Source organism: Mustela putorius, unplaced genomic scaffold (genome assembly GCF_011764305.1).
Source record: "Mustela putorius furo isolate JIRA1106 unplaced genomic scaffold, ASM1176430v1.1 tig00000196_pilon_pilon_pilon, whole genome shotgun sequence".
In the NCBI taxonomy this organism is placed as follows: Eukaryota; Metazoa; Chordata; class Mammalia; order Carnivora; family Mustelidae; genus Mustela; species Mustela putorius.
Window position 1 is genome coordinate 12,904,834 of NW_025421310.1, and position 14,360 is coordinate 12,919,193.

At 58.7% G+C, this 14,360-nt stretch overlaps 1 protein-coding gene across 1 annotated transcript; it reads right to left on the reverse strand.

Moving 5' to 3' along the window:
• Positions 1-2,618: 2,618 nt before the first annotated feature.
• Positions 2,619-11,976, reverse strand: CALM3 (calmodulin 3). The gene is made up of 6 exons (XM_004767522.3): positions 11,817-11,976; positions 7,405-7,435; positions 5,100-5,243; positions 4,826-4,932; positions 4,485-4,620; positions 2,619-4,326 (listed from the first exon to the last, which is right to left on the reverse strand). Exons 1-6 carry the CDS (start codon positions 11,817-11,819, stop codon positions 4,298-4,300), a joined length of 450 nt encoding a protein of 149 aa, XP_004767579.1. The 5' UTR covers positions 11,820-11,976; the 3' UTR covers positions 2,619-4,297.
• Between the last annotated feature and the right edge of the window lie 2,384 nt (positions 11,977-14,360).

Consider the following 14,360-nt stretch of genomic DNA (forward strand, 5'->3'; position numbering starts at 1 on the left):
GAGATGTTTTGTTGTGCTCACAGTTCTGACTCTGGCCTCCTAGCCCCCTGCTCCTTCATTAACTCAACAGATTCTCTGGGATCTGCTTGGGGCCCAAGGCTGCTCTGCGCCTGCTGGGGATACAGCAGTGACTGACACTGTCTTGGCCCTCTCTCACTCGCGTTCCAGTTGGATGACAACTTCGTGATCACAGAACCAAGTATTCCAAGAAGCAGGGGGGAAAAAATAGAAATTTGTGAGCTGGGTTATGTGCCGAGGTCCTAGCCGAGGGGTTTGCCTAGTGTCTTGCGGGTGTTAGGAAGCTAAGGAGAATGTGTGCATTTATAATTCGTTTTATTCATTTCTTCCTAGAACTGGGCCTGGTCCACAGATGGGACTCAAGCACCATCTGTCTGTCTGTCTCTCACACACACACACACACACATACACACACATTGGCTGGTCCCCAGGAGTCCCAGCTCTCAGTGGCCTTCAGTAGTCACTGCCTCACCTGCTGGTCAAAGGGGGAGTGACATTTAGAAATGGTCCCAGTGGCCACTACCCTGGGGGTGGGGGAGAAGGGAGGGGACCCTGGGTGGGCACCTCCCCCTGTGTCCCTCGGCTAGTCCCCGCTGAGGACAGGTGTGAGCTGGTCCAGCGGACCTGAGAGCCGGAATTGGAAACGATTCCCACTGTCAGCCTCCTGCTCCGGGCTGGAATCAGCTCCCTCTGGGCCTGCCCTGCGTCCATTAGAAGCTCCGAGTGCCGTCTACGTGTCTTTGATTAATAAAGCATGGGAAAGAGAAGGCATGATTATTTAATAAAGCAGCCTATCCAGGAGTAAAAGTCTTTCAAAACATAGGGCCCAAGGGGGAGAACTAATGAGAGGAGCCAGAGCTGCGTGGGCAGCCAGGGGCGCTTGGGATCTGAAGGATCCAGGGTTTGAGACCCAGCTCAGCCGCTGCCCGGAAGTGTGGTGTGAGAGGCATTACCTGCTCGGGGCTTCCGGTTCTTTACTGTCAGGTCTCGACACTTAATTCAGCCTCTGCTCACCTTCCGTGGCCTGCATGCCGACTGAATGGGGTAGGTCTAGGAAGTGGTTAGCACAACCCTCTCCAGTGGATATTCTTATCTTCCTCCTTTAGGGTCATTATTCTCCATCTTGCAGACCAGTAAACTGAGGCCCAGAGAGGTGAAGTCACCGCCCCAAAAGTCATCAAGGAAGAAGTGGCAGAGAGAGACCCTGAGGGTTGAAGAGCGCGCTGACCTTGGTGTAGTCTCTTCACTCTTCTGGGCCTCAGTTTCCTCATCTGGAGTCACAGTGTCCTGGAGGCAGAGCTGAGAAGCACGCCTGCAAAGTGGGAGCCTTCAGTGAAGAATGGCAAGTGGTTGCTGTGCCCCTGTGTCCCTGTGGGCTCACTCGGTCCTCAGTGGCCCCAGGGGCAAGTGCTCCCATGTGCCCATTTTACAGACGGGCTCATCTGCCTAAGGTCGTGGAGGAGGCCCCAGGACCAGAGCTCTCGTCCATACACTCCACCTCCTTCACTTAGATAGACCTAGAGATAGACAACTAGGTGGTAGGAAGAGGGGGCACAGACGCTGGGGTGCTGTTGAAATGGCCTACCGCTCCCGACTTCCCCACCCACCGTGCTGGGCTCCAGTGACGGTGCCACGCTGGATCGATCCAGGGCTGGCCTAGGGTCTCTGCCACAAGGAAGGCCCCCGAGGTCGGGCCCTGCTGCTGGGCTTCTCCACCCTTCCAAAGCTGGGTGAAGAGTGAAAGCAAGTTTTTTTTTTTTTTAATTCCACTGGATTAGGTCTCTGCTTCCCTCCAGCACCGCCGCTGCAGCCGCATGTGAATGGGTCATAGGCCAGATGGTGTCTGCGAACTGTTCACTCCTTGCACCCCTAAATGGGTGAGCACTTGGGATTTGCAGCTGGAGGTGGGGCTCCTCTATTTTGGGAAAAGCCCCTAAGGATTCTGTTCTACGTCTTCCTACAGTACCACAGGACCCTGGGCCCTCTCCACATCCCCACTTGTGGCAGGGGAAGTTAAGGGGCTTTCTGTTCCAAATCCCTCTATCCCCGTGCCCTCTGGGGGGCTAAAGCTCTGTGAGCGCAGGGCCCCAAGACGTGCAGGCTGCTTGACATTGACTTGCATATTGAATGTCATCCCTTCCCTGGAGCACCCAAAGAGTCCCCCACCCAGGTCCTACCTCCGGGGTCTGCCTTCTTGCTGTTCCCCTGGATGACCCCTTCCTGCCCATCATGTGAATGCTCAGCCTTCATGTCTCAGCTCCGTGGGCTGCTCTCGTGGCCCCGAACCGGCCCCAGGCCCCCGCAGTCCTCACGAGGCACTCATTCATGTGACTGACGCGAGGGCCGGGGCCGGCCTCCATGCTCCTGTGGCCCACCCCCCACCCAAAGCTGATGGGCTGCACCGCCAGGCCAGCTCCTGCCTGCAGGGACCACGAGATCCGGCTGGGATCACAAGCCCAGCCCAGAGGTCCCCCTCTGCTGCCATGACCAGGATGAGGCTCTGGAGTGAGCTGTGTGCAGGAAAGGCCCTTCCAGGGCAGGGGTGCGGGGCCCACGCAGGGAGTAGGCCCAGAAACAGAGGCAAGCTGGGAAGAGCCACGTCAGGTAGTCACTGTATTTTATTGGAAAACATTGATATATATTTTTCTTCACAGCTTGAACTGAACACAATATTGCCCGGTTTAAAAAAAAAAGAAAGAAAGAAAGAAAAAGAAAGAAAGAAAGAAAACCCAAACCAAAACACTCCGAAAACGTCCACAGCCTCACGCCTACCTGCCCTTCCCCTCAGCTCTTGGCTGAGTCTCCCATGATGCCCCATCCCTCCCCTCCCCTCCCCAGGAGGCTGGGTGCCAGAGGGTGGATGAGGAGGTTCTCAAAGCTGGGCAGGTCCCAGGAGAAGCCACTTGAACAACCTGGGTGGGGGTGGGGGGTGGGGCAAGATGAAATGAACAGAAAAAAAGAAAAGAAGTATCCAGACGACCGAACTGCCCACATTGACTTACTTGTCCCAGAGGCGAAAATCAGAAGCAAGGTCACGGATCATGCTGGGGGAGTGTGGGGGGCAGGCGGGGGTGGGGGGAGGGGAGAGAGGGCACGGAGACCAGCACAGGTGTTACGGAGCCAACCGAGTCACCGTGAAGAAGCGGGAGGGGCCGGCTAACCAGGCCGCGGAGCTGCCCTCGGCCGCCGCCGGGCCCGGGCCAGCTGGCCCTTAAGACTGTCTTATTGCAGGGATGTTCTCTCCGGAGCGTGGCGGGCTCATTTTCCCTCTCTCCACCCTCCAACTAGCCCGGCACGGTTTTCAACAGGACCAGTTTTAGGGGGAATAAAGAAGAAAACCAAAGGAGAACCTGTACAGGACAAAGCAACATCCCTGGCTCCGCGGCAACAAGGGGCCTTTGGCGCCGGGTGGGGGAGGGTGGGGGGGGTTGCATGGGGCAGCGCGGGTGGCATGGGACGTTAGCACCAGGTATTTACAGAACAGCTCGAGATCGCTTTAGGAACACGGGCACGTACAATTCGCAGAGCGGCCATCTCAGCAGCCCCCACCCAGCCCACCCCCAGGAATTTGATCGGATGGTCTCGCATCAGCCAGTGGGACCTGAGCGGCATCCACTCTATCCGTCCCCTTCCAGGAGTCGGCCCCCTCCAGCGGGAAAAAGAATGCCAGCTTCCAAGACTCCCTCGTCCCCATCCTGGACCATATCTAGTCCACACCGCGACTCAAGGCCCCCCCCCTCCCCCAGCCCTTCTGGAATGCCTCTCTCGGCACCCCTGCCCGAAAGGCTGCTGGGATGTGCACAGGGAATCGTAGGGCCGGTCGCATGCAACAGCGGAAGGCATGCTCTCCTGCCTGGGCAAGGCCTCATCCCCTCCCCAGCAGGGCCGGGGACAGGGCCGGCAGCCACCCCAGCACCCAAAGTCAGAGGACACATGAAAGGAAACAAACCAAAAGAGAGGAGAGCCACCCGGGCTGGAGGAGGAGGGCAGAGACTCCCCTCGGGGGAAGAGGGCTGCGTCCAGGAGTGCTTCAGGCCTCGGAAGATGAGAACGGAAAGGGGGGAGGGCGAGAGGAAGAGATGAGGGGCCTGGGAGGAGACTCAAGAAGGGAGAAAGAGCAGTCATGCAGCTTGGGACAAATCTTTTGTTGCTTTATCAGATTCTCAGTCAATCAACTGGTGTTTGCTAGAACCGGGGAACGCAGGGGAGTGTTGAAGAGAGCGCGCGCGCGAGAAGAGAGAGAGCACGAGAACGGGCATCACCAGCTGCCCAGGGGCCTTCACTTGGCAGTCATCATCTGTACAAACTCTGTGAAGTGAAACAGAAGGAGCGGGTCAGAGCGGGCAAGTGGGCCAGGCCAGCGGCCCTCCCGGACACAAGGGACCAGGGACTCATTCCTGATGTCGTGACGCGGACTTGCTCTGGAGACGGCCCCCCACTCCACCCCGCTCCCAGCAGCCACTTACCTTCATAATTGACCTGGCCGTCCCCATCGATGTCGGCCTCTCTGATCATCTCGTCCACCTCCTCGTCGGTCAGCTTCTCACCCAGGTTCGTCATCACGTGACGCAGCTCGGCAGCACTGATGTAGCCGTTGCCGTCCTGGGTGTGGGGACAGGGCAAGGCTCTGAGCCGGCCAGGGACTGTCAGTCACCCCCACCAGGCAGGGGAAGGGGTGAGGTCGCAGGGCAAGCAGGCAGCGGAGCCGGCACTGGGACCCAGGCCTTGGGGAAGTGGCGTCCCGGGGCCTCACCCAGTCTGTCCCTCTGCCGGAGCCCTAGAGCTACTGTGGGAGATGAGGGCCTACCTTGTCAAAGACACGGAACGCCTCTCGGATCTCCTCCTCGCTGTCTGTGTCCTTCATCTTTCTGGCCATCATGGTCAGGAACTCCGGGAAGTCAATGGTCCCATTCCCTGGAAGGTAGGCAGGGGAGTCAGGAATGTTCTTGGCCCGGACCCTGGGAGACTGCCCCAGAGCACTGGCAGAGGGGACGCAGGCTCATCCGTCGCCCCAAGGGAGGCTCCCAATGGTCCTGAGATGCGACGGAAAAGGGGGCCACCCCCCACCCCACGGGGCTCACCATCCGCGTCGACCTCGTTGATCATGTCCTGTAGCTCTGCCTCAGTGGGGTTCTGTCCCAGGGATCTCATCACCGTCCCCAACTCCTTGGTGGTGATAGTCCCGTCTCCATCCTTGTCAAAGAGGGAGAAGGCCTCCTTGAACTCTGGGGTAAGAGACGGAAGGAATCAGAGGTCAAGGATCACGGTGAAAGCCTCAGTGAAAGACGGCCCCAGGAGTCCTCCCAGAAGGAGCCAGGAGCCTGCCAGTCCAGGCCCCTCGCTTTGGTGCTCGGGGCAGACCCTTTCCTTTCTTTGTTCAACATTTATTAAGCATCTACTTTGGCCAAGCTAGCTCAGTGGGGACCAAGGGGAAAGAGGCTGACAGGGGTCTGCAGAGAAGTCTACATTTCTTTCTGGTCCCTGGCTTCAGCCTCTCCCTCCAATGATGAAATGGACTGCTGTCATGGAGTGGACACGAGCGGAGAGAACTCTCCACGGGAAGTACGCCGGCCAAGGTCAGCTGGCTGGGAGGGGCAGGGGAAGCTGCAGAATGCCTGGAGCGGTCCTCCCAGGCCAGTTCCCTGCACCTAGTGGCGGTGTGTGGCTGTGTGCGGTGGCGTCGGGGGTGGGTGCGCGGCGGCACCGTGGCGCGGCGGGTGGAGGGATGGAAGCAGAGGGGATGGCTGCCAAGCTGGGATGAAGAGCGAGTGGCGCTGAGTGGGAAGGCCACAGCTGGGGACGCATCAGGCGCGGGGAGAGGAGCACGTGGCTGCTGCCCTCCCACTGGGCCCATTTTGGCACCGGGTGCTCCCTACCCCCAAACCCTGGGAGAACAGATGCCTGGCAGCCTATTCCCAGAGAGTGTGGGCTGGGGTGAGGTGGTGGACAGTTTGCTAATGGGGACAGGGTGGGGAGTGTAGTCTGTGTTTGTGTCACATAAGGGCAAGCCCAGGCGTGGGTGGCAGGTGCTGCGGGAGACGCACGCACAGCCCAGAAGCTCTGTTCCCCAGCCTTTGGGCCACAGGGATAGGAGTCTCCTTGGGGATGCCGGCACCTCTCTGTACTGAGGCGTTGGGCCTCTTGTGGAGGGCAGGACCCGGAGCTCATGATCACTCCACAACCAGGCGGTACTCCAGCTTTCCTCCATGGGTCTCCATGGCCAGAGTTTAGAAGAAGAAGGTGTGACTACATGGTGGGGGCGGGGGCAGGAGGAACAGAGAGAAGGCGAGTCCAGTCCAGCCTCCTCCCGCCTCGGCGGTATACTCGGCACTTAGCCTGCAGCCTGTTGGGCCTGACAGCAAAGCTGGGGCTGGATAGCTGCTGGGGCCCAGGGCCCATTCTGTGAATCCTTCTGTCTGTCTGCTCTGCGCTGGCCCAAGGCTGGGGGGGAGAATCCAAGAGCTGGCTTTTGTCCTAAGCAGCTCATGGTCTTGGGAGAGGGAGACCCAGAAGCCCACCGAGTGACACAATAGCTCCTGTAGCGGTGAATTAGATGGGATTCCAGGATTTCTGACAGCTTCCTGGGGGATATACGGCCCTTCCTTTATTCACCTACGTGGCCAACAAAAATATACGGAGCTTCTACTATATTCTAGGCACTGAAGGTACAGCAAGGACCAACAGAAACAGCCCCCAACGCGAGGAGCTACGTCTAGTGACAGGAGATACAGCAGGTGAAGACATGAAATACTTTCAGCAGTGAGAAGGGCCACAACGGCAATACACAGGGCGACGGGCCGGAGGGTAAAGGAAGGCTGTCCGTCCGCGCCGGGCAGGGAAGAAAGGCCTCTCCGAGGTGACATCGGAGCAGAGACCCAGAGAATGCAAAGGAGCTGCTCAGGCCAGGAGCTGGCGGAGAGTCCTCTCTGGCCGAGGAAAGTGACTCGAGACGTGTGAAGGGGACTGCAAAGCATAGACAAGTGCAGAGAGGGCAGTGACAAGCCATCCAGAGGATGGGACAGGAGCTCCGCAGCCCCCGGGGAGGCTCAACTTCGGAGCCCAGTGGCGGGAGCTGGGACTGAGAGCTGGGTTTACCCTGCAGTCACCAAGCAGTAAGAGGCCCCCAATGGCCCGCAGCCAGGAGAGGACACAGCTCTGACATCTGGTGCGTGCCCGGCTTAGGGCCACAGGGGGTCTGTCTGGTGTTCCTGGGGGGCAGTGTGCTGCTACACACGGTCCCCAGCGTTCTAAGCACAGGACCCAGCACGGGGGCAGGGACCACACGAGTCCAGCTGTCAGCTGCTGCTCCCGCCAGGGTGAGAGCTAGCTGGGGATGCACAGGCCTTCCTGGGGCAGGGCAGGGAGGAAGAGAGTAGGCAAGCTCACCTGCGATCTGCTCCTCGGTCAGCTGGTCAGCCTGGAAAAGCGAGGAGGAGACAGTCAGTCCCGGGGCTCACCCGCGGTGGTCCCCACGTCCTGGACGGCTCAGTCCAGCGGCCCCCTGGTGAGGCCGGCTCCACAGGCCATCCCCTACTCCTGGGCTAAGGAGCTGCACGCCAGGGTCCAGGGCTGCAGGAAGGCCAGGTTCTGGGAGGAAGTGTGGGGATTCAGGACTCTGGGAACTAGAGTGGACTGGAAACCCAGGCCTGCCTGCCACGGGGCCCAGTTAAGTTGCCCAGATCCAAGGCCTTCCAATCTTGACCCAGCGCTTGGGAGCCAAGATGGGTGGGGAGACGTCCTGCTCCTGCCCAGCCCAGCCCAGCCAGCACAGCGGGTTCCTGTCTCTGCTTAGCTGCGGCACTGCTGCCACCGAGAGCCCCAGGGGCTGAGTGAAGGGAGCACTTGCCCTGGAGGCCTAATCAGGAATTTCTAGAAGGCTCCAAACTGAAGCAGGCCAGTCCTTGGGTAGGACAGAGGGAAGATGTCTGGGGCTCTCGGCTAGTTTCTGTGTCACCTATTTGGACGCAGTTGGCAGGAATTCTTCTAACTGGTCGCTCTGAATCACTCCGGGTACTCTGGTCGGGCCACAGGCAACCGCCCCACTTCCCTGTGCACAGGGCAGGCGCAGGGCACCGTTCTGTTCTGTTCTGTTCCTTTGGGGCCGGAAGGGCCGAGGCCAGGGAGGGGCTGTGGGACCCAAGTCAGCTTCCCTGGGCTTTGCTGCAGCTTTTAACCCTTTCCAGTCCTGTCCACTCTGGGGACTGGCCAGGTGGGGGCAGGGAGCCCTTGTTGCATGCTGGGTTTGGGGGTGGGGCAGGGGAGAGGCATAGACCAGCTTTTTCTGCACTGGTGTCCTGCAGAGGAGCTGGGCAGGCGGCTGAGCCCCAACATTTAGCTTGAGGCATGAATTCCTTGGTTTTTGCCAATGTTGCCAAGAGGGCACCACCCTGCCTGGTGCCCAGATGACCGCCCCCTCCTTTACTTCCTTGTACAATTGGGAAAGGGGCTCTGCATCTCCGTCTCCAGCAGGGCTCCAGCCTGGAAGCTGAGAGCCCTCAAAACCAGAGCAAAGAGCAAACCATCTGCACCATGGTTCCAGAGCTTCCCCGGCAGGCTAGCGGTGACCCGCCCACCCCCACCCCGTCCCAAATAGAAGAACTGGTCACATCAGAACTGGTCTAAAATGTCCTTTAGGTTTTTTGTTGTTGTTGTTGTTGTTTTTTAAATCAAAGGGGGAAGGAACTTGAGGCCAAGCCCCAAAAAGGCAGAAGGGGAGGGGAAATCAAAGTGATGATGACAGAGGAGAGATGGCTAAGGGAGGAGGGAAGAAGGAAGGTAGAGAAGGAAAAACACGCACATTCTGGAAAAGTCCAAAGGCTAAAGGGAAGGTTAGGAAGCCGAACGGAGACCCTTTTGCATTGCCTCCAAAGGAGACGTGGGGCTGCTGGGCTCTAGATGCCAAGCCAGCAGCCCCGGCCCACGAGCCCCCTGCTTGGGCCACTGCCTTTGGCTCCCACGGGCAGAGAAGCCTGGTCCTGACACCTGAGGAAGCTGCTCAGGGAACGTGAGAAGATAGGATGGGCTTCTGGTTACCAAGGCCAGGCAATGCCAGGGGAGAGGGAAGAGAAAGAACCGAGGGCAGAGAACAGTCTGGGGAGGAGGGCAGCCATTCCATCTGCTCCTGGTTCTCTCTGCCTGGCCCAGAATGGAAGGAGCCAGCCCATGCGGGAGGCTTTCCCACCCCTACCGCCCCGCTCTGCAAGAACCCCAATTGTTCCCCCACTTTGGGCAGCCCTGTCAGGGGCTGGGACACATGGCCCCGCATAACCAGGAGTGGCTCTGAAGGGCTGGGGCTGCCACCCGTGGCTGGAAGGCAAAGATGATCCACACCAGGTCCGGGGCTGCGGCAAATAGGCGTGGCTCTGCTTCTGGAGCCCGTCAGACACTCTCCTGCCTATTAGAAGACCCTCTCCCCGGCCCCTGCGACGTGAAGGAAAGGTCCCAGCTCCCAGCTATGGATCTCAAAGCAGGGCTGCTGCCCACAGCACGGATCACCCAAGAAACTTATCGCGGGGACCCTTTCTCAGGATTTCTTCCCTTTCACAATCTGAGAATTTTATGCTTCCAAAAAATTGTCTCCAAAACAACCCAGCTGGTCTCCTGCTTCCTTATCCCTCATCTTCGGCTCCAGTAAGGGGCCGGACAAGAGAAAAAAAAAAAAAAACCCTGGGGTGGGGGAGGGAAGAGGTATTATTTCTCTGCCGTGACCCAGCCCCCAGCCAATGCCAGAGAGCAGTGTTAGATGAGAGCAGAAACCAAGGCCAGGGCCCCTCACCCGGGCCAAGGAGAGCCACAGCGCTCAGGCCAAAGTCCAAGGCTGGTGACCAGGGCTCGTCCCACCCACACCTTGCCGATTACAAGTAGGAAGAGAAACTAGCTGGGGCCGAAGCTCAGGTCCTATTTGGGACGCCATGGGTGGGGGGCTCCTTGGCACGGGCCAAGAAGGCCTTGAGGGCCCCTAGAGCAAGGTTCTGCTGGGGGAAAATAGGGTAGCGGCAAGAGGAGCCACTAGGTCTGTGTCAGCAAGTCTGAGATCTGATACACAGCAGCGGCTGCTTGCTCTCCCTGGCCTTGCCAGGGAGGAGGGCTGCGCGCGGTTCCGAAGCTGAGCCTGGGGGGGCTGTGGGTGCTGTGGGTGGCAGGGAGCAGGAAAGAACCAGTCTGCTGGTTTTCTCTCAAAGCTCCAGCTGTGTGAATGAACAGAGGCGCTCAGTGAGGGCCCCGGACGGAACAAGTAGCCCTCGGGCAGAAGGGGTCCCTCTGGAGGTCCTCTCTGTTCCAGCTCTGCAGCCCCCACCCCGAGGCCACGGGAACAGGCGTCCGATTGTCACCAACGCCACACTGTACTGCACTGTCATTTGGCACAAGTGAGGAGACGCGCAGAACAGTGCCCGGAGCTGGAGACCACAAGAAAACCAGCACTCCTGTGTGGAAAAAGCAGCTCTCTCGGTCTGAAAGGGGCAGCGAGGGGGTGAGATTCGAGGCTTAAAAGGCTGGCTCATTTGATGCATCCCAAACTTTGGTCCCCCACCCCCCCTATTTCATGCTGCTTCAGTGCGCAATAGGGGCCTGAACAACTCCACCCACCTGCTCCCACAGCCAGGGCGCCTCCTGCCCAGCCCCATCCTTCCTGGGGAAGGGGGACCGTACAGCCACTCCCTGCAGCCTCTGCAGCCCACTCCCCATTTAGACTGAACAGTCTTTGTCCCGGTCTTTCCCTGGAGACTTCCAGGGAGCAGCCCACATCCACCTCCAAATCTAGGCCCACCTTGGCTGCCATTCATTTTCTCCTCCGACAGCCCCCCACCCCGCCCCCGCCCTTCTTCCACCTCACCTCCCACAACCCAAGCCAGGCTCCTCTTCTACCCCCACCTTCTCAGGGACCCAATGCAACACTCCGCCCCAGCCCCCTCCCATGAAAACCAACCTCCCTAGTTCAACAGCCTCAATCCACTAGTAACCTCAGAACCTTTTCTGGCCACCCCCCAAACCAACCACGAGGTCTCCTGCTCCCCCACCACTGGCAAGCACCAGTCTCACCATTCCCTCTTAACCACCTCCCCGACCCCAATCCTCTTCAGTCCCTGCAGGCTCCCAGAGCATCTTCCAACCTCCACTGCTACCCACCCCAGGCTCTTCCTGCCCTAAGCTTGCACCTCACCCTCCTCCTCCTCCTCCCTCTGCAATGCTGGTCTTCCCAGACACCCCCTCTTCCCCTCCGGGGTCTGATCTGCAGAAGTCGCCCCCATCCCTGCGACTCTCCCCACCCAGGTCCAGCTACACACGGCCCCCTCTCGGGAGCTCGCCGGCAGCCTGGCCTTCCTCTGATCTCCCTTCCCCGCATCCTTTGAGGACCCAAAGTCTTCATTAGGGCCCGAATAGCCCCTTCCCCGGCCAATGCTTCTTACCTCGCCCTCCAAGGGGTCCAAACACCCCACCTCAGAGATCCAACGCCCCACCCTGGGTCCAAAAGTCCTTTCTGGTGTCCAAACCCCCTCTGAGGGTCCAGAGGCTCCATTCTGGGTTCAGATGCCCCCTTTGAGAATTCGGGTGCCCATTTGGGGGTCTAAATACCCCACCTGGTATTAAAAGTCGCTTTTGAAGCTCCTAACGCTCTTCCGGGATCCAAACGTCCCGCTCTGGGTTCGAAGGCCCCCAACAGAGGGGCCGAGAAGGGTCCAGGGGCGCTCGCCGGGGCCCCGACACCCCCTATACCGGGTCCACTCGCCCCTTCAGGAGTCCTGCCCCGCCGTGCCCGCCTAAGAACCCCCGCCTGGGCGGACCCCAGCCTCACTCACCATGGCGAGGCCGGGGTGTCCGGAGCGCGGGGATCAAGGTTCCTCCGGCGGCGGCAGCAGCTGCAGCAGCTCGAGCTCCGCCGCGCGTCCGCGCCTCCACACTCACTGCCCGCAGCGCGCGCCGCCGCCGCCGCCTCCCGCCCCAACGGTCCTTCAACGGACGCCGCGCGCGCGCCCCGCCTCGCCCGGCCCCGCCCCGCCCTGCCCGCGCGCCGCCGCACTGCGGCTCCCGCGGATCCCTCCGCGCCACACACCGCACCGACGGACCTGCGGATCTCGCGCCCGCCCCACACAGAGCCGGGCTTTGCCTGCGGTCGCGCGCGCGCGCGCGGAGCCGCCGCGGGACTACTTTTCGTCGCCGCGCGCTCCGCCCCCCTGCGTCCTCTCCACTTGCCCCCCCGGCGGAGGGACACGACTGGTGTGGCGCGTGACGCGTCCCTATGTGAGCTGTGCCGCTATTGGGCCAGGGCCATGGCGGAAATGAGAGCACTGTGCCGATTGGTCCGGCCTTCCCTGCAATGCGTCAAACTGGGGCGAGCCACTGCGTGGTGGCGGTGGGGAAGCCTGAAATGTGTGGCTGCGGGGAGCCGTGAGGTGTAACGAGGCGAAGGGAGAAGCTGTGTGGATGTTAGAGATGCAAACACATCATCTTGGTGGCCAGGTAGTGTTGAAAGGGCTGGCGGAAGATGCAGAAGGTGGATCTCGGGTCTCCCCTCTAACAGATGGAAGATGGTGCAATCCAAAATGCTGGGGTCTGGAGGCCCCGCCCCCAACTGGGCCCTACAAGGTGGCGGGGTCTTCAAGGTTCTGCTCTTCAAGTAAAGGTTCTTCCAGTAAAGGTTCCACCTGTGGGGGCAGGTGTGCATGCCCCGCTTCACGCTTGATCAGCTCAGAGTCTATGAAATTGGGGCCGTCACAGGACAACCTCTGGGAACAGGGCACTCATGCATGCTTGCATGCATTCATTCAAAAAGCAGGAATGGGGCGCCTGCTGTACACAGGAACCTGTGTTTGGCTGGACTGGGGAGACCGTACTTCCCAGCCATTCTCCTGGTATCTCCTAGATCCACCTGATTCTTGCACTTCTCGTACCAAGATTCCAGCCTTAGGAAGAAAAAGACTGCGAAGATTAGCTGAAAACTGTTTCCTGGAGCTCAGAAAACAACCTTTTTTTGTTTAGAATAGGAGATGCCATTCCTGTATGTGCCCCGCCTGTCATCCCCCTACCCCTGGCCGAGGAGGATCGGGGAAGTGAGTCAGGCTGGGCCAATCCTTTTGTCCCACCTGGAACAGAATGTACAGGTTGAATCAATGAATGAGTCTTTCCCTGGGTTTTTGGATTTGGAGTCTGGGTGCAAGAAGTCTTTTCCTTTGCGGGGGGGCGGGGGAGGGGTGGCGTTCTGGCTGGTTCAGCCCGGAGAACATACCATTCTTGATCTTGGGGTTGTGAGTTCAATCACCACATTGGGTGTAGAGAGTACTTAAGAATAAAATCTTTTAAAAAAGAAGTCTTTTCTTTATGGGTGGTGAGGCTTTGAAGGAATAGGTCCAGAGCTGTTTGTGGCCATTTTCCCACTCCTGGAGGAGAGAATAAAACTGACACCAGGGAGAAGCAAGTAAGAGATGGAGTGAGAGCCCTGTTGACATTTATTACCCTGGTTCCAGTACTCTCGAGGCCGGCTGCACACGATCATGTCAGAACTTTGAGTACACTAACTATTAAAATTTCCCTCGAGGGGCGCCTGGGTGGCTCAGTGGGTTAAAGCCTCTGCCTTCAGCTCAGGTCATGATCCTGGTCATGATCCCGCAATGGAGCCCGGCATCCGGCTCTCTGCTCAGCAGGGAGCCTGCTTCCTCCTCTCTCTGTCTGCCTGCCTCTCTGCCTACTTGTGATCTCTGCCTGTCAAATAAATAAATAAATAAATCTTTTTTAAAAAAAAATCTTTTTTTTTAAAATCTTAAAAAAAAAATTCCCTCGAATCCCAAACTAGTTTGAAATCAGTTTTTATCACTGGCATCCAAGCAACCTGACTGAAAAGCCCACACTCCTAGACACCATTATACTACCGGTGAGAGTGATTTGTTTGTCTTTGATTATCCATTCTCCCTCTCTTCTAGAGTAATAGAAACATAGCTGGGCACCCCCCCCCCCATAAAAACGACGTTCCCCAATCTTTGGTGTGGTCAGCTGATTAAACGAGGGCCAAAAAGGAGGTGAGCAGAAATGATGCGTGCAACTTCGGGGTATCCTCTTAAAGGGAGGGGACGTGCCCTCCCTCTCTCTTCTCTCTTGCCTGCTGCTGGAGTAGCCATCGTGGGCGTTAGGAGAGACACCAGTGGTGAGTTGGGATCTTGATAATTTCCTGGAGCAGAGCTCATCCTTCCAATCCCACTGCCAGACTTTTATTTAAGACAGAAATAAGTTTCTGTATCACTTCGTTACAGCAGCCAAACCCACACTTGCCTCCCAGCTCTGTGCCACCTTGCTTACTCTCCTAGGTGACTGTCCTCGCTTTGGTGGAAGCTGACCGTAATGTTCAGTGT

Coding starts and splice junctions, on each gene's coding strand:
- CALM3 (XM_004767522.3), bottom strand. Junction 5,244..7,404: donor GACCGAGGAGCAGATCGCAG/GTGAGCTTGCCT, acceptor CTCTTACCCCAG/AGTTCAAGGAGGCCTTCTCC. Junction 4,327..4,484: donor CGGCCAGGTCAATTATGAAG/GTAAGTGGCTGC, acceptor TTCACTTCACAG/AGTTTGTACAGATGATGACT.